Here is a 21,627-nt window from a genome sequence, read left to right on the forward strand (position 1 = left end):
GTGGTTGCCAGGGCCTGGGAGAAGAGAGGCTGAGGAGTGACAGCTTAAATGGGCACAGGGTTTCCTTCTGTAGTGATGAAAATGTTTTGGAATTAGACAGTTGTGATGCTTGCATCACTTTGTGAAGATACTGAAAGCCACTGAATTATCTACTTTAAAATTATTAAAGTGGTGAATTTTATGTCACATGTTTTGTTATGTTTTTATCATAACAAAAAGCACACCTTGGAGGATGCATGAGTATTCTGCAGGTGTAAAAAGATGCTCTCTTAAGAGAAGTGAGAGGAAAGGCAAAAAATGGGAGACTGAAATTACCAAAGACCACCTTAGTCCACTTTACAAATTTGAATAAGTCTGGCCTTGGATGCTGATAAAAATAACTTACTCCAAAAGTACTTATTACCCACCTGCTATATGCCAAACCCTGAGCTGGGCTGTGAGGATAATACATTGCAAACAAGATAGAAAAGAAGGTATCTCATAAAATTCTTTCCAAAGTAAAAGCCCCATTTGGTCACTTTTATAAAAAAAATATATATATATGCAGAATGTTTGCTGTCAAATCACTGTCATAAAGAAATAATGACAGCATTTCTTTATTAGTCCTAATGCAAACCCTGCCTGAACACTAATATACCCAACAGTGAATTTAAAAAAGCAAAAGTTCTTTGGATCAATAGATCTTGATCCAACCCTCTTGAAGGGGCTGGATTAGGGTGGCAGAAGATCCAAAAAAAGAAAAAAGGATAAAATTTCAGATGAGATCTGTTAATTTGCAAACTTGTGATCTTCCCAAAGTGAAATCTCTACAAAGGACAGAGAAATCTGACAGCTGTTCACTTCTTTTAAAGAGTTGTTTGCAGTCTAACAATCTAACACTGCTGGCAGTACATCTATTTTTTTTCTTTTAAATCAATTCCAAATGATTGGAATATATTTTAGATGATTGTTTTTAACTTTTAGGAACATCAGAGCTAAACCAGCTCACAAAACCAATATTACACTTTTCTTAAAGACTTCACAGCTTCTTGGTCATATTATATAGAGACCATTCTTTACTATTTCCATGTTCATCTTTTATTCTCAACAGAATGAAAATGGATACTATCTTTTTTGCTTGAAAAACAAACAAGAGTCACCTATATACAAATTCAGGTTACTATTAGAGTATTATGTAAGCAGTTCATTTCTTCCAAATTTCTACCAAAAACAATACAATCAGGGATGATTCCTTTGAGCCCAACTGGAGTGGAAGGAAGGTGAATTGTTTGAAATACTTCATCCACTAGAATTTAACCATCTTGATTTTATGTTTCTGCATTTGCATGGAATTTCTGTATAGCCTGTGTATGTTTCCCCAAGTTAGGCATTTCTTCAGAACCACAAAATAGAGTGGCCATCCAGTTATAGAAGAGGAAACCATTCAGATGAGATCACAGATCTGGTTAAAAATACAGATAACTAGTCAATTTTTTTTCTCATGCGTTGCTAAGTTTGTTGCTAAGAATCAAGCAAGGCTATGGATACGGATTTTGGAAATTTCAAGTTGAAAAAAAGTGAAAAAATAACACAAAAAATATTTTTCTGTGTATGAAATTTGGAAGAGACCACTTTATGTTTGGTTTTGCACTTCATCATCACATTAGGTGCCCCCTCCCTCACTATTGTAAGATTTTTAGAACTGTGGAGTGCTCTCCTCTGTCCAAGAGTAAGTCTGACTTCCAAATATCCAGAGGGTCTCCAGCTCCAGAACACAGAGGCTGAGTTTCTGCTCTGAAAAACCTCCAGAATGGCAGGCACTCAAACGTGGCAGTAATAACATGACCTCATAGAGAAGGGAGATGAGGAGAGCCACCGAGCTTCCCTATTCTTGGCAGGCAAGAATTGTCAAGTTACTTCGCTAAAAACAAAAAACAGGGTGGGAGCCATGCCCATATAAATGAAAACTGTATAATCAGAGCTCAAGGAATGTCCTATTGAACAGGGGTGAACACAAGTTGGTGAGATGCCAACAAAGTGTCATTACAAGTTGAGTCGTCCAATGGTTGTTAAAGAAAGCGCTATTCAATTCTAAACAAGCCATGCAAAGTCTTTCCTATAAATGACAAATATTAGTATCTTTCTTGTTTTCCTGATAAAGCTAGCCGTATACTTGCCAAAGAAAAGCTCTTCAAAGCCAATTTGGCTCTCTTTTTCCATACCGAGCTCAGAATATTAACAAAAACCTGTTGCTAAGGCACATAGCTAGTTGAGTCTAAAATACAAAATTATGCAAATTTAGCTTCTAAGAGAAACCTGCTCTTGGTATTACTTCGTATTATATTTCTGTACCACAATGAATGCTTCCAAAATTGCAAGGCCTTCCCTACCTTAGCCCCTGCTTATTCCTCCTACAGCATCTCTCAGTGTTCTGCAGGATGACCCTTACTTTTCAACCAAGTGGACCTTTAGGAGATCTTGGATTCTTTTGCCATTTCAAACTGCCCCACACACCAAAGTTCAGTCTGCTTCGACTACCCACTCATACCCAATCCACAATTCTCCCTTTTCCCCTCTCAAAATCCATGCACTTAATCACTTTTCCTTTGAGCTACCAATAAATCACAAATATCAGTAAGACACATCTGTCCCCTACTAGAATGTGAGCTTCACAAAACTAGGGTTCATCTTTCTGCCTCACCATGAACCACACAGAGAAGCAGCTCATGAGTGTCTGAGGATGAATAAATGGATGAACGACTGTATGCACGACTGAAGACCCATTCAATCATCTCATGACTGATTGAATAAACAGAGATCCTGATTTCTACCATGCCTGATATTCTCTCTTGTTTTTATGGTTAAGCTTCCCAAGAGTTAGCTTCTGTCTTTTCAGGAGGAATGTAAAGGCTCCTCAGAGAGTCAAAGCCTGACTTAATATCAAGATGAACCTGATATGCTAACAACAGCCCAGGTGTGAGTTTCAGGAGATCTGTCTTCCATACAGGGCTCACTGCTAACTTGGTGTTTCTAGTACTTAATGGTGATATCTCTAAAATGTGGTAGTTGACTCGTGTGGTTTCTAAATTCCCTACTAGATATAACAGTCCATGATTCCAAAGTCTTGTCATATTTTGCCTGGTATCTACTGTCTAGACTATATGCAACACATATACTTCTGTGACTGTCACATGACTGGCCAATTGTGCATATGTCACTCAGCCATAAGAAATCACCAGTGAGTTTTTTCTATGTTGTTCTCTCAGTTCAGAGACATTGCCTTAGTGTGTTCCTCAGTTGGTGTTATTGCTCTTTTATAATGGCTCCAGTGGCTTCTTATAAAGGTAACCAGCAACAGAATAATGATGGTAGTTTACGTGGCTGCCACCTCTTCCACTCAGAGACCATGAACCAACCTAAGCAGATGCATCTCCTTAAATAACCCAGGTCATTATTGTTAACTCATGCAACTTTGCAAGTACGTTCTTATTCTTAATAAGTCCTTATTAAAAGAATGATGGAAAAGTCACAACACAACATTGCCCAAGCTTCATTAAGTCTAACCGGGTGTATTGTGTTCATTTTTTTCATGCATTTGCTTCTAGTTTTCTCTTGATATCAATACATTTGTTTGTCCCACCTCTGCCCCCTACCCAGATGACCTGATGGTTCTGTAGCACCTCTATGTGGACAGTGGTATGCATGATTAATTCACAAGCAGAGGGATGAATATCTAACTTGTATCCAGTCCATCCAGCAGCCACTCACCAACTGAATTTTTTGAAAGATAAAAATTTGATCTCAGACCAGAGACTGCAAGTAGCCAAAGAATATTAAGTATAGAAGCTACAAAGTCATATACACGCCAAGGTGGTGGCTCTTTTAATCTACGTGCATGTTGATGAGTGAGCAAAATCCTGGTCCAAAGAGGAAGGCAGAGAGCAGAGAAGACACTCAGAGAAAAGCAGAGTGAGGGACTCAGCCAGGAGAAAGCAAGAACGAGCAAGGGAGGCAGAGAATGTGTCACTTAGTAACTGCCAGGCCCCAATGTATCTCCTGCAATTAGATTCAGTGAAATTCTCCCTAATAAAAGACTCTTACTTGAAGTACAACAAAATACACACAAATACACAAACACATGAACTTATTTGTAACCATACTTAGATATATTTATAGCCATTTTTCGTAGTCATAAGTACCTTTCCATTAGTGTTATTGCCCTCTCTATATAACTATAATGCCAGGTACGTTTCTGATAACTTAATCTATTCATTACTGTTATATAAAAAGAGTATTTCCGTTTTTCACTATTTTGACACAGAGTGGCATAAAAAGAAGTGTGAAATTAGAATTTAAGTGAGTTGGAGCCACAGATGTAGTTTTATGGTGGAGTGTTTGCCTAGAGTGTACAAGGCTTTGGATTTTATCCCCAGCACCAGCAAAAGAAAAAGAATTTATATGAACCAGATTCAAATGCCACTAGCTCTAACTATGGGACAAGTTTTTCCCTTGAGTTCCAATTTCCTTCCTTTAAAATGGGAATAATATTATCGACCTCTTAGGTTTTTATGAGGATTAGAGCTAACACAAAGCTCTAAGTGGTTAACAAATACGGTGCTTACACAACAGCACATAGTATGCACTCAAGAATCACTATTTTAGGTAGACTCCCTTAAGCAGAAATGCTGTATGAAAGGGTTTGAAAACTCTGCAGGTGCTAAGTATCTCTACTAACCCCAATATATGTTTAGGACAGAATTTCTTCCATTAGAATTTGCATTTCCTCTATTAAACTGTATCTTAGACATCAATGCCTAGGATTCAGGGATGCTTTTTCATATGACACTGTGTGCACCTCCTGACCTAAGACAGAAAACTAGTAGCTGGTTTCTTCTTAAACCAAGGGACTAACTGTCCTGCTAATTCAGTACTTCCTGTTTTCCCGAATGTGGATCCCACTTAAGAGAGTAGTGCATAGATACTCATCATGGAAGATGAGTCTGGACTCATTTTGAACAAGCCCCAAACTAGTTTCTGTTGCTCTTTTTCTGTGTATCATTCTATACCCTACCTCCCTAGACTGCTGAGTGCATCTTCGCACAATAGCCTCATGAACAATCTGCTTCTCAACATGAAAGAAACAGCTGAGGCAGGGTTAATATGCAATAAAAACTTGTAATATTGCCTTGATCCTACAGTCTTGGACTCTCACTCTCCAATCCCTGCTTTCCAATTGACCTCTCCTTCCATGTTGACTCCTTTCATACTTGACTTTCTGCGTAGCTTCTGTTGCACACCTGTTCTTTAGTTATTTGGATCACCTGTCCCAAAACCATCCCCCTAGCTCTAAAGGATACCTGGGACTTGACCTAGCCTTCCTGTGACTTTTTCTGGCTGCCCATCTGCTACCATTAACCCACTGTCAGAAAAATCTGATGCATCATGGACATCACTTTAAACTAGAAAAGTTCCTTCTCACAGTCATTTCATACAATGTGCCTGACAATTTCTTTTCTTATTGTCTCCTCTTACTGAAGTAGTTTCTGGTATTCTGACACATAATTTTATGCTAGTCATATCCAGATCATATTAAGAAAAAGAAGCTGCTTAATAGCAGCTTGAATATGTATACGTGTAGTTGAAAAGGCCTTTTATTAATAATAAATAATAATAAACCAGTGATAGACTGCTTGCCTAACATGTGCAAGACTCTGGATTTTATCTCCAGCATCACAAAATGAATAAACCAAAAATAATCAATATTGCAAGAGCTTGGTAATACTTGAATAACACTTGTTTTGTTTTTTTAAACTTACAAGCCTTTCTAAAAATAAGCTTTGCTTGGCTACAGATCTTTGGATCTTATTCCCATTCCCTCTTAAGCTTTGTTCCATAAGGACTAGGACTATTTGTTTCAATGGGAAGGATGCCTTGCCCCTAACCCCCAAGCTCAGTTCCAGTATCTATGCATCAACACTGCCTGTGACACCACTGAGAATGAATTTTAGGTATAATTTCCACTAAATGGTAACTCAGCTTGGCAAGTCAGTACAGCAACGTGTGTGTGTGCGTGTGTGTGTGTGTGTGCGCGCGCGCATGCATGTGTGTATGTGTGTGTTTTTTTTTTTTCTTTTTTGTTCTTAAGACAGTCTTTCTATGTAGCTCAGGCTGGTTTGGAACTCACTATGTAGCCCAGGATGTCCACAAATTCCTGATCCTCCTGCTTCCACCTCCTCCAGAGTGCTGGGATTACAGGCATGTATCACCATCACCAGTTTGTGAATATGTTTTCTAATTTAGCACACTCCAATATAGAAGCATCCAGTCTGTCATTAATGATAAAAAACCTGAAGAGCAAGGACCAGATAGCAAGTCTCCTGTTTTACTTTCCCAAGAGCCACCCTTCAGGTTCTATTTTGCCAAATTAATTTCCTTCCTCTACCAACAGACTTCCTGATCGTCCCAGATTAAGTAAAGAGCCTCACCTTCCTCAGAATCCTGAAGCACCTTGGATTAGACTTATCTGTTAATGACAGAATAGCATTAGTTTGCTGACATGTTATGGGTTAAACTATGTCTCCCCAGAAATAATACGTTCAAGTTCTAACCACCAGGACCTCAGAATGTGATCTAACTGGAAAAGAGGGTGGTTGCATATAATTAATTGAGATGATGTCACCGGGAGTAGGGTGGGCCCCTGTTCCAATATGCCTGGCTTCTTTATAAAAAGAGAAAATTTGGATACAGACATGCAGACAGGAAGAATGCCATGTGAACAGGAAGGCAAAGATCTGTGTGGCAAGTCTGTGAGGGAAGGAACACCAAAGACAGCCAGCAAAGCAGCAAAATTAGGGGAGAGACATGGAAAAGATTCCTCCTCATGGCCCTCAGAAGGACCAGTTTGACCTGGAACTTCTAGTCTCCATGATTGTGAGACAATAAGTTTTAGTTCTTTAATCAGCACAATTTGTGGTACTTTGTTCCAGCAGCATTAGCTCACAAATGCATTCCACTAGACTATAAATTTGTAGGATAGAAACAGCACTCCATCCATCCTTGGATTCACCCAGCACAGAGAAAGGTACAACGATCTATTTAACTGGACGCTAGTTAAGTTCAACCAAGAAAGAGACAGCCTTGCACCTCTCATCGCTCCCAACACTGATTAGCTGCCTTGTCTTAGGTCATGTCACAAAGACTGAGGTTTGGGATGGGAAAAATTCTTCAATCCAAGATTTATCAAAATTTCTCAATCTCATTCTTGAATGAATGCCAGAAGAAAATCTGCACTTTCACCCTACTTCCCTATAAAAATAGAAGCTTGTTCAGGAACAAACTCCCAAGTGAGAAGACTTGGCAAGCTACTTGAATGAGATACGTCTGGCAGGTCCTGTCTACCTGGCTGGGTCATAGGTTCTCTGTAACTACGCAGCAAGGTGAGACAAAAACTTCCCTGTGGTTTACACAACTCTGACTGGGGCTGATTCAGCTCACCCCCTTCCCCACTCTTCTGACTCTGAGTGAATGATGTCACTAAGGAGAAAGAAGTTGACTAAGTAGGAAGTTCTCAGAAAACAGTCTATCATGAGCCCCAGAGCTGAACGTCACTCTGTTTTTTGAAGCCAAGATAACTAAAGAAAATCATTTATTTATCAATTCTATTAAATAGAATTGATATTTTAAACTGTATTTTTTGGAAATTATGTGTGTATGTGAATATACGTGTATGTACTCTCCCTTGCCAGTATTCAATACCATCCTTGAGAGAGTAAGTCTGATAAAAAAAGAATGTTCTAGAGCTCCATTCTTAAGCTAAAGAAAGTGAGAATTCAAAAGTACATTGAACCGATTTCAGATGATTCTAGAGAAAAGTGCTAAGAAATGGAAAAGGCAGGTTGGCATGTTAGCAGGTTATAAAAAATGAAAATTACAGCTGTGGCCATGCTCTGGAAAATATTCTCTGACCTAGCTAGATGTTGATTACTGAACCAACAACTTGCTTATATAATTACAGTGTGTCTATAAACCTGGTTGATATGATATACTTGTTTAACTATTAACCTCTAGATTTCCTGGAGTTTCCGTGACCCGAAAACACCTAAAAGTATGAGATACAATGCATTCCATTTATTAACCCATTATGATTATAAGCAACAATCACAATTACAATATTTATCTTCATTAAGAAAAAGGAAGTTCTTAGGAAATACAAGTAAGGTCTTTTCAGTTTCAGATAATTACCTGGGCCTTTTTTTTTTTTTTTTTTTTTTTGATTCTAAAGAACTGTTCTGCCTATATTAGCATTCAATTGCTGGCTGCAGCTGGATATGGAAGACAAGATTTCTTCCTATGATTATTTTGGATCTAGGACCCGAATTTCTTAACTCTAAAATACTATTGAGAACTTCCATTCCCACTGTAAATTCCTTCCTGATCTCCTTCTCGAATCCATATAGCTCCGTAACTCACGGCACCTTTTCTAAGCAAAGCAACTCTACTCATTTTTGTGATCTGAGTTTTTTGTTGTTATTGTTTGTTTTATTTTGTTTTTGGTAGTACTGGGTTTTGAATTCAGGGCCTTGCATTTGCTAGACAAGTGCTTTACCACTTGATCCATATCCCCAACCCTTTGTGCTTTAGTTATTTTTTCAGACAGGGTCTTGAGTTTCTGGACCACAGTTGTTCCACCTATGCCTCCTTATAACTTGGATGACAGGCGTACACCACCACTCCTGGCTTATTTCTTGAGGTGGGATCTTACTAACTTTTTTTTCCTTTGCTGGCCTCAAGCTGCAATGCTTCCAATCTCTGCCTCCCAAGTAGGTGGGCTTACAGGTGTAAGCCAAAGCACCCATTCATTTTTGTGCTTTTGTTGCCCCCTACTAGGTTAGAACATCCTTAGGGACTAGAAAGAAAGGAAGAGTGAAGCAAATATGGTTATGGACGGATTATTATAGCAAAGTATCTCAAACACAGGCATGTACTCAATAAATATTTGTTAAATAAATGAAAGCCAAGCACTGGCCAAGGCATATTACATTCATGGCCTTGTTTCACAATAACGACCCTATAAATGAGTGTCAGTCTCTCCATTGAGAAGGTGAAGAAACTGGAGTTAAAGGTTAGGTAGATTTTTCCCAGGCTTCATAGTTCATAATTGGAAGAGCAGAGTCAAGTACATTGTTGTCTTCTAGCACTATGTCTTAAATATAGCCATTGATCAAAAAGCTTATTTGATGAATTGATCTGAACAAACCCATTATCTAAATTTTCTTATTAGGTACGTCCAGGATCTCTGGGATTTTTTTTTCAATGGCTGAGGTGTGTGGGTGAATAAAAATGGAAACTACCTTGCAAGGTTTTTCAAATATCACAGAAAGCTGTTTCTGCATATTTACTGCAAATTAATTCCCATGTTCTCTACCATCCCATCCCTACTGGTTCTGCAAATTCTAGCTTTACTCTTATGTCTAACTCTTCCCACCTCATGTGGAATTTGAGGAGACCAAATAAAGGAAGAGAATAAATAAACTCCTCATTCAATATCCAGGACTGCTCTACTTTGTTTGGAGAGAAACCTGAGAAAGAATTCATTGTTTAAAAGAAAAATCATTCCCAATCCATTGTAGCTACTCTCCTACAAAAAGGCAATTTTGGGTTCTTTCACTGTCCAGTATAAGAGGAAAATAGTGGAGATGTAGTTTCATTCATAATTTCAAGGAAACTGCACTTGTTATATTTACGCAGAAATAACCAGGAAGAAAGGAAATCACTCAGCCAAAAAAGAGCTATAGCTGTCTGTGTTCTGTTTTAAAGCAATATAACTTAGACATGTAAAGAAACACATAGGTTTGAATCTTCTTAGTTTCTATGTGAGACAGTCTATAAGCAGTAAATAGAATTAGTATTTGTTACTGAGATTCTAACCTAAACTTCCAGTAGATCCATCTCAGTATCAGTAGGCCAATTGTAATCAACTTCTCTCAACCAATCGGAAGTTTGTACTTGGAATTTAACCTCAAGAGTCAGAATGAGTCAGACTCAGTATTTTATGATCAACAGATACTTAAAGGGGTATGTCCAAAGGAACTTACATAAATATAGACACAAGTCAGCCCCTCTTAATTACTATACTTGGCCCTGGTATGCTTGAATTTTGAGCAATAGGTTTCATAGATTTATTTTGGAGTGACTGCTCAAGTGGAATAGCCAGGAGCTCAGGTTCTGGGGCCAAGTGAACCTCACCTGAAGCCTTTGCTCTGCTACCATAAGCCTGACATCTAAGACAAATTCTTAATATTTCTGACCTCACTTTGCTCATCTACAAAATGCATACCACTTCTCTGAGCAACAGTGACCATTAATGATATAATTCACTCCCATCACTAAGCACAGCATCTACAATATTGAAACAATCCACAGCAGCAATACCATCTGTGAAGGTAGAAATCAGCCCTTCACTGTGGGTAACTTAAGTTATCCTCATTCTGGATATGACAAACAAAGCCAGGCTCATTCGACCAAAGCTACTCTGTCCTCATGTGCTTTCAGCACCCTTCACTTTCAGAACCTTTATCACAACCTTTCTTTCTAAACTCCCACAATAACTATGATTTAAAAAGCAACTCTATAAGCAAAAAGATACTCACAACCCCACACACCAAGTCGCCATTAACCATCCCCCAGAGTTAGGGGGCTAATGTAAAAAAAGAGCTCTAACACTTGTAGAAGATAATAACTGGAACTCTCTCTGTGTAAGATGGAGAATGTTCTACTATGGAGGGAAACTTTAGTTCTCACACAAAGGAAATGATGGAACTTCCAAGCTGGGTTATGATGATAATCAACAAAGCCAGGCAATGGTGGTAACATGAGAGTTGTTTTTTATTTTCTGAACAAAATGTGGCATCAAGAAAGGGAAATTAAGAGAAGGAGGTTAGGGGATTAATGGACACCTTCTTAGTGAAGAGAAAGAAAAGAAAGCTAAAACAAACAAAAAGAGCACAACTAAGAGGAAAGGACCAGACCCCTGAATGGGATAAAGGAGATGGGTGACTTATTTCAGCGGAAATGAGCAATGACCTAAATTCTCTTAACTAGGGAAACACCTCTCAGACATTTCCTGTGGGCTGGGCTCAAGAGGTGGCCTCAGGAGTAAGTAGTCCAGTAGCGATCTAGGTTTACAACTTTCAATGAAACCCAAAGAGGAATGCAATCCTTGTGCTCTCTCCCAAAAAGACCCCACCACTCATAAAGGGTGAGGTCAGCTAACTTCTTCTGCAAAGGACAAAACAGTACATATCTTTGTCTTTGTGGGACACACAGTCTCTGTTACAACTACTTAATTCTATCATCATAGGGTTAAAAGCAGCTGTGGAAAAGTGAAAAACATAAATAACTGTCCATACCCATGTTACAATAAAACTTTATTTATGAATAATTTTCATGTGTCATGAAATATGATTTTGATTTTTTTGTAATCATTAAAAAATGGTAACAGTTACCAAAATACAGTTAAATAGGAGGAATTACTTCTAATGTCCTATTGCATATTAGGGTAATTATAGCTTATAACCTTTGTTATATTTTTCAAAATAACTAGAAGAGAAGACTTTAAAGGTCCTCAGTACATAGAAATTATAATATCTGAAGAAATGGAAATAGCTAATTTCCCTTTTGATCATTACACTTGCATGCATTTACTGAATTATCATACTATACCCCCAAAATGAGTACAAATATTATGTCAACTAAAAAAACAAAAATTAGGGCTGGTATGTAGCTCAGTGGTAGACCAAAGGCTTAGCATTCATGAGGCCCTGGGTTCAATCCTTGGCATCTCCAAAAATAAGAAGGGGTGCACATTTTAGCTCATTGGATGTACTGAAAAAAAGTACATGGAAGTGGATTTGACCTTGGAGCTGTAGTTTGCTGACCACTGGTTATAAGCAAGGGAACTGTAGTCAGATGGGCCTGGTTTTGCCTCCTGCCTCTGCCACTTGCTACCCAGCCAAAGGAGAATTGTTAGCAGTTAATTCCTCATTTGTAAATTAAGGTTAACATCGTGTACTCTCGCCCATAGGGTTTATGTGACATTCAAAAGCACAATACATGAAAAGTGAGGTAAACAGTGACAATGATGATGACTGATGATGATGATGACAGCCTTAGGGATTATGGGGGAAGGAAGATCAGGATCTAGATCTAGGCCTAATAGTCTGTACAAAGGCTGATGCCAAGGAACTGATGGAAGTAGGATGTACAGACTAGAAAGTAAAACAGAAGACAGGGGATCCCACAACGTCTATTTAATACTTCAACTCACAGTACAGTTGACTAAATTATAATGATTTGTGATAGACTTTGCTGTGTATGAATTATAATCTGAATATCCTCTTCAATGTAGAAAGATTTATGGACTCCATACCAAACTGTATGTCCCAGCTCAGTGTGAGAAGACCTTCTGAGGAGTCAGAGTGGGAAACAAAACCCAGGGAGGAAGCGGGTGGGCCTTGGCAGTGTTGGTGGTCAAGGAGGAAGTAGAAAATCACTGTATTGGAGGGTTATCCTTACAGATCTCTCTGTTTTGTCAGAAGGTGGTCAACTGTCAACAATGTGCAGATTGCCTAAAATAACCTTAAGAGACTCTACAGACTTACAAAATAAGTTTGAGAAATTAACTTCAGTCCTACCAAGGCTTCTGTGGACAGCTTGTCTTGGTTCTGCTTTTTTTTTTTTTTTTTTTCTTTTTTTGTGGTATTAGGTTGGGACCCAAGTTCTCACACATGCTAAGCACCCGCTCCACCACTGATACACTTCAGGCATATATAGTACTAGGAATTGAACGCAGGGCCTCACGCTTGCTAGGCAGGTGCTCTAACACTTGAGCCACAGACCAACTCTTACTTTTACTTTGTTTTGTGGATAGTGACCCATACTTTTGCCAACACAGCCTAAGACTGTGATCTTCCTGTATTTGCTCTCCAGCTCCAGAGTAGCTGGGATTATAATAGCCAGGTTATTCTACATATTTTTAATTGAAAAAACAAACTAGCAAAGGATCATGGGCTTATAGAGGAGAAAGGACACTTTTTCAGCCAATCTAAATTGCTTCTTATGATATTTTTGCAATTTCCAAATGATCAAGATACAATTAATGCTATTAATTAATTAATACTATTAATACTATTAATGCAAATAAGACGGCATGGGAAGGAAATTGTATTATAACCTAATTATCCCAAACTTTCCAAAAAACCAAGGGCCAAATGATAGCTATCATTACCGATGAAAAGTAATTTCATTGTCAGACTTTTATTGAGTACCTATCATTTTATAGGAACAACACTAAAAAGGCTGGAAATGCAGACATATAAAGTTCACCTATGTATGAAAGATAGTCCATAACAAGCAAACAATGACAGTGGCTAAAATTCAAAACTATACTATGTATGCCCTAGCATTCAAAATGAGAGCATTTTTGTCAGAGGACTGATTAAAAAAAAAATCCACCACAATGATTCATGTATCACTATTTCTTGATCAAAAAATAATCTCTGCTGATTGTACTATCAGTCACCTTCCCTTGCTGGTCTGCTCCCCACAAAAGCAAACAAAACAAAAATACATAAAATATACTAAAGACTCTGAAGATAAAAAAATGTATGAGTGTAGATTACCAGTGTTGGTGTGTGGTTTAGTGAAAAAATTCAGATCTGAAGTCTTCAAGTAAACTACTCGTTCTGATGGTTCAGTCTGCCTATTTGTAGAATTAACTTCTTAGACTATAAAACTGCTTTCACAGCCCTAAAATCCCTTCACATAATATCAGGATGCATAAATAGGCATGTGTTACAAAGCATATATTAAGTGTGTGTCACAAAAAAATTAAATAAAGAAAGGAGTGTGTCACACCTAGGCCAGGCATTGTGGCTCACATCTATAATCCCAGATACTTAGAAAATGGAGATTGGGAGGATGGCATTTCAAGACTAGCCCTGGCAAAAAGTTTGCAAGATCCCACTCAGCCAACAGTCTCGGCATGGTGATTCACAAGTGTAATCCCAGCTACACATGACTCTGTGAGCAGAAGGAGCATAGTCTGAGGCCACCCCATGCAAAATCCTGAACCCCTACCTAGAAACAATTAAAAGCAATAAGGGATTGGGACTCGGCATCACACCTGATTGATTTTAAGAATCTTAGCCTTAATTCTGTTAACAAACCTAGTCAAAAGCCAATCACCTTTTGTGATTAGGCATTGCACATGAAGCTAAAGAAATTAAATTATTCTGCAATAAATATACAAAACACAACTTCGTGCTGTGCAAGACTTATTTACAAAACTGAAGAAAAACTACTTTTGCCTATTGAGATAAATGAAAATGAACACATGCCAGAAATAAGTTATTTCCCAAACTGGAATTTAAATCAGATCATTACATTTCTCTTACTATTTCATGTGGGTCTGGATGGCTATAGACAGCATAAACAAAGTGAATTTAAAAATATGTGATATTTACATAAGATATTTTGGTTAAAATTAAAAGAAGGAATTAAATTGTTTAGATGCATAGAACCCAACTTCTAACCCATGATTACCTAACCTCTACAGTCTTGGTATTTTTCTGGCCTAACTTTTAAAATGATTTGATCCTCAAATTCAAATTTTAAACACACATTTTATGAGAGAAAGAAAAAAATCTCAAGCACATGAAATATGAATGTCAAAATAAGTGAAAAATTCAATTATTACTGAAAAACACAGTAAGAATAGAGTCTAAATATCTGTTATCAAACTGGCAATGAGTTTTTTCAAGGTATTAGACCCACGATGAGAAAAACTTATCCCTTTTGGGACAGAAAATTATTTGGAAGTCTATTTAATGCTTGAGAGAGAGATTTGGCATTTCCAAAGATTATTGGAGGCAATGAGACTCAGGGATACCTCTCAGAAGAGCATTTTGCAATATATCCACGCATGTCCTTTGACCCAGGACTTCCACTTCTAGGAATAACTCTAAAGAAATAACTAGGTAAATGTGCAAATATGTTGTGGAAGGTATTTCCAGGGAGTGTTGTTTATAACTGTAAATAAAAGTGGAAACTATGTGAAAGTTCAATGGGAGATTGAGTAATTAAATGGCTATATTCTTACCAATTAAAATATGCAACTGTGAAAAAGAATGAGGTAACTGTAGGTATACTGATATGGAAAGATGTCCAAGACACATGGTAGCATACAAAAGGGTGAGTTGTAAAACATTGTATATAGTAACATAATGTGGATGTATACGTGTGTATGAATGCAAAAATAGTCATCAAAAAGTTAACAGTAATTAGTTTGGGGTAGATAAATTTTATACTCTTACCAGGAATTCCCCTTTGGTTTAAATTTTTTCAATGTGTGTGTGTGTCTCTAAGTGTGTATATATGTGTGTGTGTGTGTGTGTGTGTGTGTATGTGTGTGTGTGTGCATGCACATGTATATAAATGTATGTGTATATATACATATATAATGTTTGGTTTTTTTGGTGGGACTGAGGTTTGAACTCAGGACTTCACACTTGTAAAGCAGGTGCTCTACCACTTGAGCCACACCTCCAGTCATTTTGCTCTGGTTATTTTGGAAATGGTGGGGGGAGGTCTCACAAACTATTTGCCTGGGCTGTCCCAAAACCATGATTTTCCTTATCTCAGTCTCCCAAGTAGCTAGGATTACAGGTGTGAGCCACCTGCCCCCAGCTTTTATTTTTGTAATAATAAAAGAAGTTATTTTCAAGGGTTAGAGAAAAAATGGAGCATGAGAAAGAATTGGACGGACGCTTATCACCAGCAGTTCATTTCCTGGAATTTAGTCCATTGCAGTAGTGTGCAAACTGGGATGATCATCATGCCAATATTCATGAAATAGAGAGTTAACAAATATTATGATTTTATCTAAGTAAATGCAATGGAATTGGATATTATGAATACAGAAATACATTAACTGGGAAATACTTTACAATATATTGGGTAAGTGAAACAAAAGTTAACTAAGACCTCAGTTTTATGAACATTTTGGATTTTTCACATACATATATAGAGAATCCAAAAGGCCATATGACAAAATATGTACTGCAGTAAGTAGCCATTCTTATTTTCTTTTTCTAAAAAGAGTAGGGTGTAGCACTGAATTTTCCACCAAGAGCCCCCCTGAAGACCCCTTTAGCTAATATACATGGTTCTATAAAGAACTAAAGGCAACCCAGATACAAAACAAACTCAGGAGACCCAAGTACCTATTCTGATTTTTGTGTCCTGAGATGTACGGAGTTATAAAACATACTGGCTCAGATTACAGACTAAGCGTGACAAGTCTGTCTGGTACAACCTAACAAAGGAATTTATACAGAATGGGAAATTTACACATCTCATTTCCCAATGTGGAATGAATTACAGAAGAAAAGATCTCAGTAGGGTTAAGCTCTTTCCTTCCACTCCACCACACGCTTCTGAATTATGCTTTATAGGCATTTCTTGCATGATTTACTAACTATGATATTCAACTAAAATAAACTCATAGTTTTTGAGAGTGAATAGGAAAAGAAGTGAGAACGAGTGCATTTTAACAAGGTCAAACTTTTTGTCTATTTTCAGGTGAATTGGGAGATGCCAGACCTCCCTCCCTCGCTTTTCCCCTCCCTCCCCTAGAAGAACATTCTGGCTGATAACAATAGTTTTTTTCTCTCCTGGGTAGTGTAGATGACACATTTTTCCTGTAGCTTGTCTTCCTGTAATGTGCAGGAATTCCTGCACTTTCTGGGTGCCCTTCCTGTTAACTTACATTTCAGATTTCCTCAAAAGGCATACTACTGCTTTAATATTTGAAAAATGTCAGCTCAACCCCAGACAGCTAATATAAACAAGCTGAAAAGCATACCACCTAAAGTTACAACTGTGGAAAACAAAATTTCTTTTTAAGAAATTCTTTCTTGGAATCTCACTGTTGGTAAGGCTGGAAAGAAGCAACCCAGTCCTTCCAGCTCCTGGGCAGTCTGTAATTCTTTGCTTCTGCTGTGCCTTAAATTAGAGGTCTGTAAATCCGAATTATAGTGATCTAGAAAGTTCGTAAAGGTCCTTGAATTGAACATGTTGTTAAATCCTTCAATACTATGAGATTGTACCCACCTTTCACTTTTCCTCCCATTTCATTTGGCTAGAGTATTAGAAAAAAAAAAAAGTGTAGCACTGTAAAAAGCATTTTGGCCATTCGAGGATAGCAAAGCTGAATTAGGCCAATTCCATGCTGAAAGTCCAGGCCAAGTCTCCTTTGCCATTTCGAAAATGATCACCCACTTCTCTGCACCAATAATTTTCCTTTTGGACAAAAACTCCATGTTCATACCAGATACACTTTCCAAACTGGATCTAGTTAAGGAATGCTCATCTGGGTAAATGAAAATGAATTTGAAGGACTACCAGGCACACCCTCAATGGAGGAGTGTCACCTACCATCCCTGACTCGCTTCCCAAAGTCAAAGCTTGCTCTACTAAGAGGGAGCTCTACCTTATGAGTGAGCCAAAAAGATGCAGAAAGGGACCTGACTTAGTTTAGACCCTCATGTCCAAAGGAAATACCAGAGCACACACCTCTTTTTTCATGAAGTTTCCTCACTGACCCCCACATGGAAGGATCACTCAATGGAAACTCTGATAGCACCATTTCTCTCCAATACCTGTCCTACTATCTTGTGGTGTAAGGGTATCCCCACATGCTGGTTTTCACCAACCAGATGGCATAAACTCCTTGAAGGAAAAGACTTCATTGGTTCACTGTTCCTTTTAGATATACTGGTGTGCCCCAAGTTCTGTGCACACAAACATACATATATAAAAATGTATATCACAATATGTGTTTATACATACATTAAGCTAAATTAAGTGAATGTTTAACAAATACAACATAACTAGATGCCATCTCTTTAATATGCCAAGACTGTCCTTTCTAAACTTTTTTCTCTACTCAATGAGAAGACTCTAGGTTTTTTTCTACTTAAGGAACATTGCCTCCTTACGATGCCAACTCCTAGGTTCTTCAGCACTCTTATCTTTTCAGAATTTCATTCTCTTCTAATACTCAAAGAAAAGCAGAGTCCTACTTTGAACTTCAGTGACTATTGCTCTCTACTTAGGTTCAGATACATGACTTTCATCAGAAAGAATTAAAAAATGGTTTAACAGTTCTGAAGTAAAGCAAAAAGCTTATCAGATACTTTAATTCCACCAAATCTTACTCCAATATTGCCGCAGGTAGCCTAAATCACTAGGACCTAACTTCATTCCATGCATTCTCAGATGGCATGTGCTTTCTTTAAGGGAAAGTAGGAATTGTTCCCAAACAAGTGACTAAAGGGTCCCCAGGGTATCTGACAGCACCCCTTCAGCTCTCTGATGCCACATCAGGAATTTTTTTAAATTCCCTCCCCAAGATGATAATAAGCCTACAAAATACAACTCTGTTAAAAAAAAAAAATTAAGGGAACAGAAAAGAAAGCAACCTTAGTCCTGAACTTCTGAGCTATTATTGCTGATTAAATATACATAATTACAAACTTAAAAGATTTCATTATGGCTGTCAATGCAACATACTGTCCCTTCATGTTGCTTCAGTACTTAAAAGTACAGTTTTCCCCCTAATATTTACCCCCCCAAGTGCAAAGCATCTTCCAAATAGGCAAACACATCTAGATTCCCTACAACTGCTTCTAAATACTGAGAGCCAACAAGCAATTGGTGTAAAGTGCAAAATTTCAGAAGAGCAAGACTTCTTGTCTGCTTTTTTGTAATATGCTGGTATCCACACTTCACCTTTACTTCCTTTAAAAATCAAAAGTTGCCTAATGCTCGAAGCGAAATCAATGAAAATTCAGCTAAATACTGGCACCGCAACGGTTCATTCCCCAAAGAATATAAGATTACATTAATTTCCGACTAGTTTAACTCAAGTTTTACCTTTCATCTTCACCTGGAGAGTTTTTAAAAGTTCGAATTCCTGTTGCACACAAAATTACTTATAATATGTGTGCATACTAAAGAATTTTACAATTATATAAAGCATTGCACATTTAGACGCTACCAACCTGCTAGATCTCTCCTGACTGTGCAAAAGGCAAAAAGAGCTCGGTAATCCTAGCAGAAGAATGCAAATAACGTCAATGCACAGCTGAACTGCAAGCCCTGCCTTACAGGAACTCTCTGTGTCTGCAAAAAAAGACACATACTAAACAGGAAATGCAACTGAGCTGTGGAAAACCTCAAACTTAAAAATGCAATCGCCCGGCGAAAATTGCATCCATGCATTCATAAATGCATGCACAACCCTTTGCATTTTTGCAAGTAATGCAAATAGTCTCTTACCTTTCGACTGAGACATTTTCCCCTTTCCTTTGATGGGGGAGGGGAGCACAAAAGACTTTGCCTTGCTTCTCTTCTGTAGCTAGTTTTGCAACAAAGATGCAAGCTGCAGGCGTGCAATCTTCATGCAAGTAGAGTTTCTCTTGACCGATGCAGCAGATAGACTTTCAGGGAATCAAGATGGAAATGCACACCTTGCAAAACAGACTGGAAAGTGATTTTCCCCCCAAGTTGCAACGTTAGGGAAGGCTGTGCTGCAGCTACATGATGGGCCAGGGCTGGCAGCTAAAAGCTCCAAACTTGGAACTGAGTATCTTAGTGCGCAGACGTCCTTCCTGCGAAGGGCGCGGAGGCCTCTGGGTAATGTAGTTCCCGTGTGGAGTCCACGGGGCTCTGATTTAAGGAAACGTGGTAGTCCCGGTCCCAGAGCAAGAGGACTGCGTGCGGCCAAGATTGCTCCCAGATAAACAAGTCAAATACACACACAGTAGTAAGTGGAGGACGAAAAATGGTAAGGCCAATGAGAGGGGGCGTTTTTTTTCTCGAAAAGACCCTACAATAACAGCAAGAGAACATTAAGATGGGTAAAGAGCTCTTGGTTCCTCTAGGTCTGTTTGGGTGTTCAACGCGTTGATTTTGCAGCTCAGCACCTGTGTACTGTTCCTGCCTGCAGACGTTTCACCTTGACACCTCCATTTTAAAAACCTTTTTATTTTTTCTCACCTAGAGAATTTGGGGAGGGGTGATTTTTTGGCCCTGCAGATAAGATGCAAAGTTTTATTTAGCAAGAAATGATCCAGGTCAGTTATTTTCAAGGAAGCTGAAATTCAGTACTGGGTAGGACTAGGTTGGGGAAATTGGGGATTTCTTGTTGGTTACAGAGTTACAAAGGAAATTATGCTTTTTAATATGTCAAAGCCAATTTTGTCGATGTTAAGATAATTAAGATGATTTTTCTCACTGAAGGCGTGAGGCGGTAGCGAGGAAAGTCCCTGGCCTAGGAGAAAATGCAATGGGAGTCTTAAATGAATAAAGTGGAATTACTTGAATGAGTCCAGTAAGATCAGCAGATGTTTGTTGAGTGCCCAGGATGTCCTGAGCATCTTGCTAGAGCCTTGAGTTGTCCATTTATGCTGCACTGATTATGGCTACCGGAAGGGCAGTATCCTAGTGGAAAAAAGCATCCTCCCCTTCACAGGTAAGCCAGAAACAGAATTCCCTGGAAGTAACGGAGAGGAGTGAGTGGGAAGTGAATAACATGAGCTCAGACTTCTACTTCAGTGCGTAGACCACACTCAGGAATTGAGGGTTTCAGGTTGCTGAAGTGAAAGCAAAGCACAGTGGCAGGAATGAGGACAGCCAAAGTAGGGGACACCAAGAGTACCATGTTGCCTCCAGTCCAAGAAAGGTGGGCGTGGGCAGAATGTGCAGATGGGGAATCTGCAGGATCTTAAAAGGCAGGCTAGAGGTTTGGACTTCATTCCTCAGGCATTTGGGAGGTGGTAACAAGGTTTTGAAAAGGGACGTGACCTAACCAAAGCATTGTTTTAAGAAAGCAAATTTGCCTTCAGTAACCAACGTGGGTTGGAACTGGTAGAGGCTAGAGATAGGTGAGGTCAGTTGAAGAACGAAAAAAGAGGCTTCTGCTAGATTTGATGGCTCCTAATGACAACTGTTGGGATTTTATTAAGTATTTTAGGAATTCAGGGCCATCTGATTAATGAATGAATCAGAGAAGGTCACCATTGTCACCTGCAAATCAACAATGGGTTATGGAACTAACACTAAATATTTCAGTTGATCCCATTTACTGACATTCTTGTGAATTACTCATAGCAACCTAACATCCAAAGGGGCAGCCTCTGTCCCCAAGAGACTGGAATATCTGTCCCATAAGCACAGGTACAAGGACTTTCTAGCACTCTTTCACTGTCCTTCAAGGCTAAACAGTGCTGTCTTTTCATCTCTTTCTTTTGTTCAAAAACTCAGAGCCTCCCTCATCCGGGAATTTTTCTTAAGTCTCATTGAACCAGGACTACATCCATTTCAACACACTCAGTTCACTTTCCAAACATTGGTAGAACACCTGCTTTGTGCAGGCCCTGAAATAGCTACTGTGCTTCATATAGTTTAGCCAGAGCTAGACCTGAAAAACCACCTAGAGCCACTTCCAATTTGCATTTTGTGTGGTCAGTTGCATTGCTCCTAAATGACCCCAGTCTTTTAAATGGAAGAGTTCTAATCTCAGCTGGT

At 38.6% G+C, this 21,627-nt stretch overlaps 1 protein-coding gene and 1 long non-coding RNA gene across 4 annotated transcripts in view; one reads left to right on the top strand and one right to left on the bottom strand.

Annotated features, from left to right (window-relative positions):
- Map2k6 (mitogen-activated protein kinase kinase 6) overlaps nucleotides 1-19,666 on the bottom strand; it is a 111,679-nt gene extending 92,013 nt beyond the window's left edge. Inside the window, exon 1 of one of the 2 annotated variants that reach the window (XM_020183454.2) lies at nucleotides 19,378-19,666. In XM_020183454.2, the coding sequence (XP_020039043.1) occupies nucleotides 19,378-19,393 (16 nt within the window). In that variant the 5' untranslated portion in view covers nucleotides 19,394-19,666. Of the gene's footprint in view, nucleotides 1-19,100; nucleotides 19,120-19,377 lie in introns of those variants that run through there. The other variant, XM_020183455.2, reaches the window with a different exon arrangement.
- Nucleotides 19,667-19,755: 89 nt separating this feature from the next.
- The window catches only part of LOC141414037 (uncharacterized), a 54,165-nt gene continuing 52,293 nt past the window's right edge, over nucleotides 19,756-21,627 (top strand). For both annotated transcript variants that reach the window (XR_012439140.1, XR_012439141.1), the window contains exon 1: nucleotides 19,756-19,885. This is a non-coding gene — a long non-coding RNA (uncharacterized lncRNA). The remainder of the gene's footprint in view (nucleotides 19,886-21,627) is intronic.

This window comes from Castor canadensis, chromosome 11 (assembly GCF_047511655.1).
Source record: "Castor canadensis chromosome 11, mCasCan1.hap1v2, whole genome shotgun sequence".
Classification (NCBI taxonomy): Eukaryota; Metazoa; Chordata; class Mammalia; order Rodentia; family Castoridae; genus Castor; species Castor canadensis.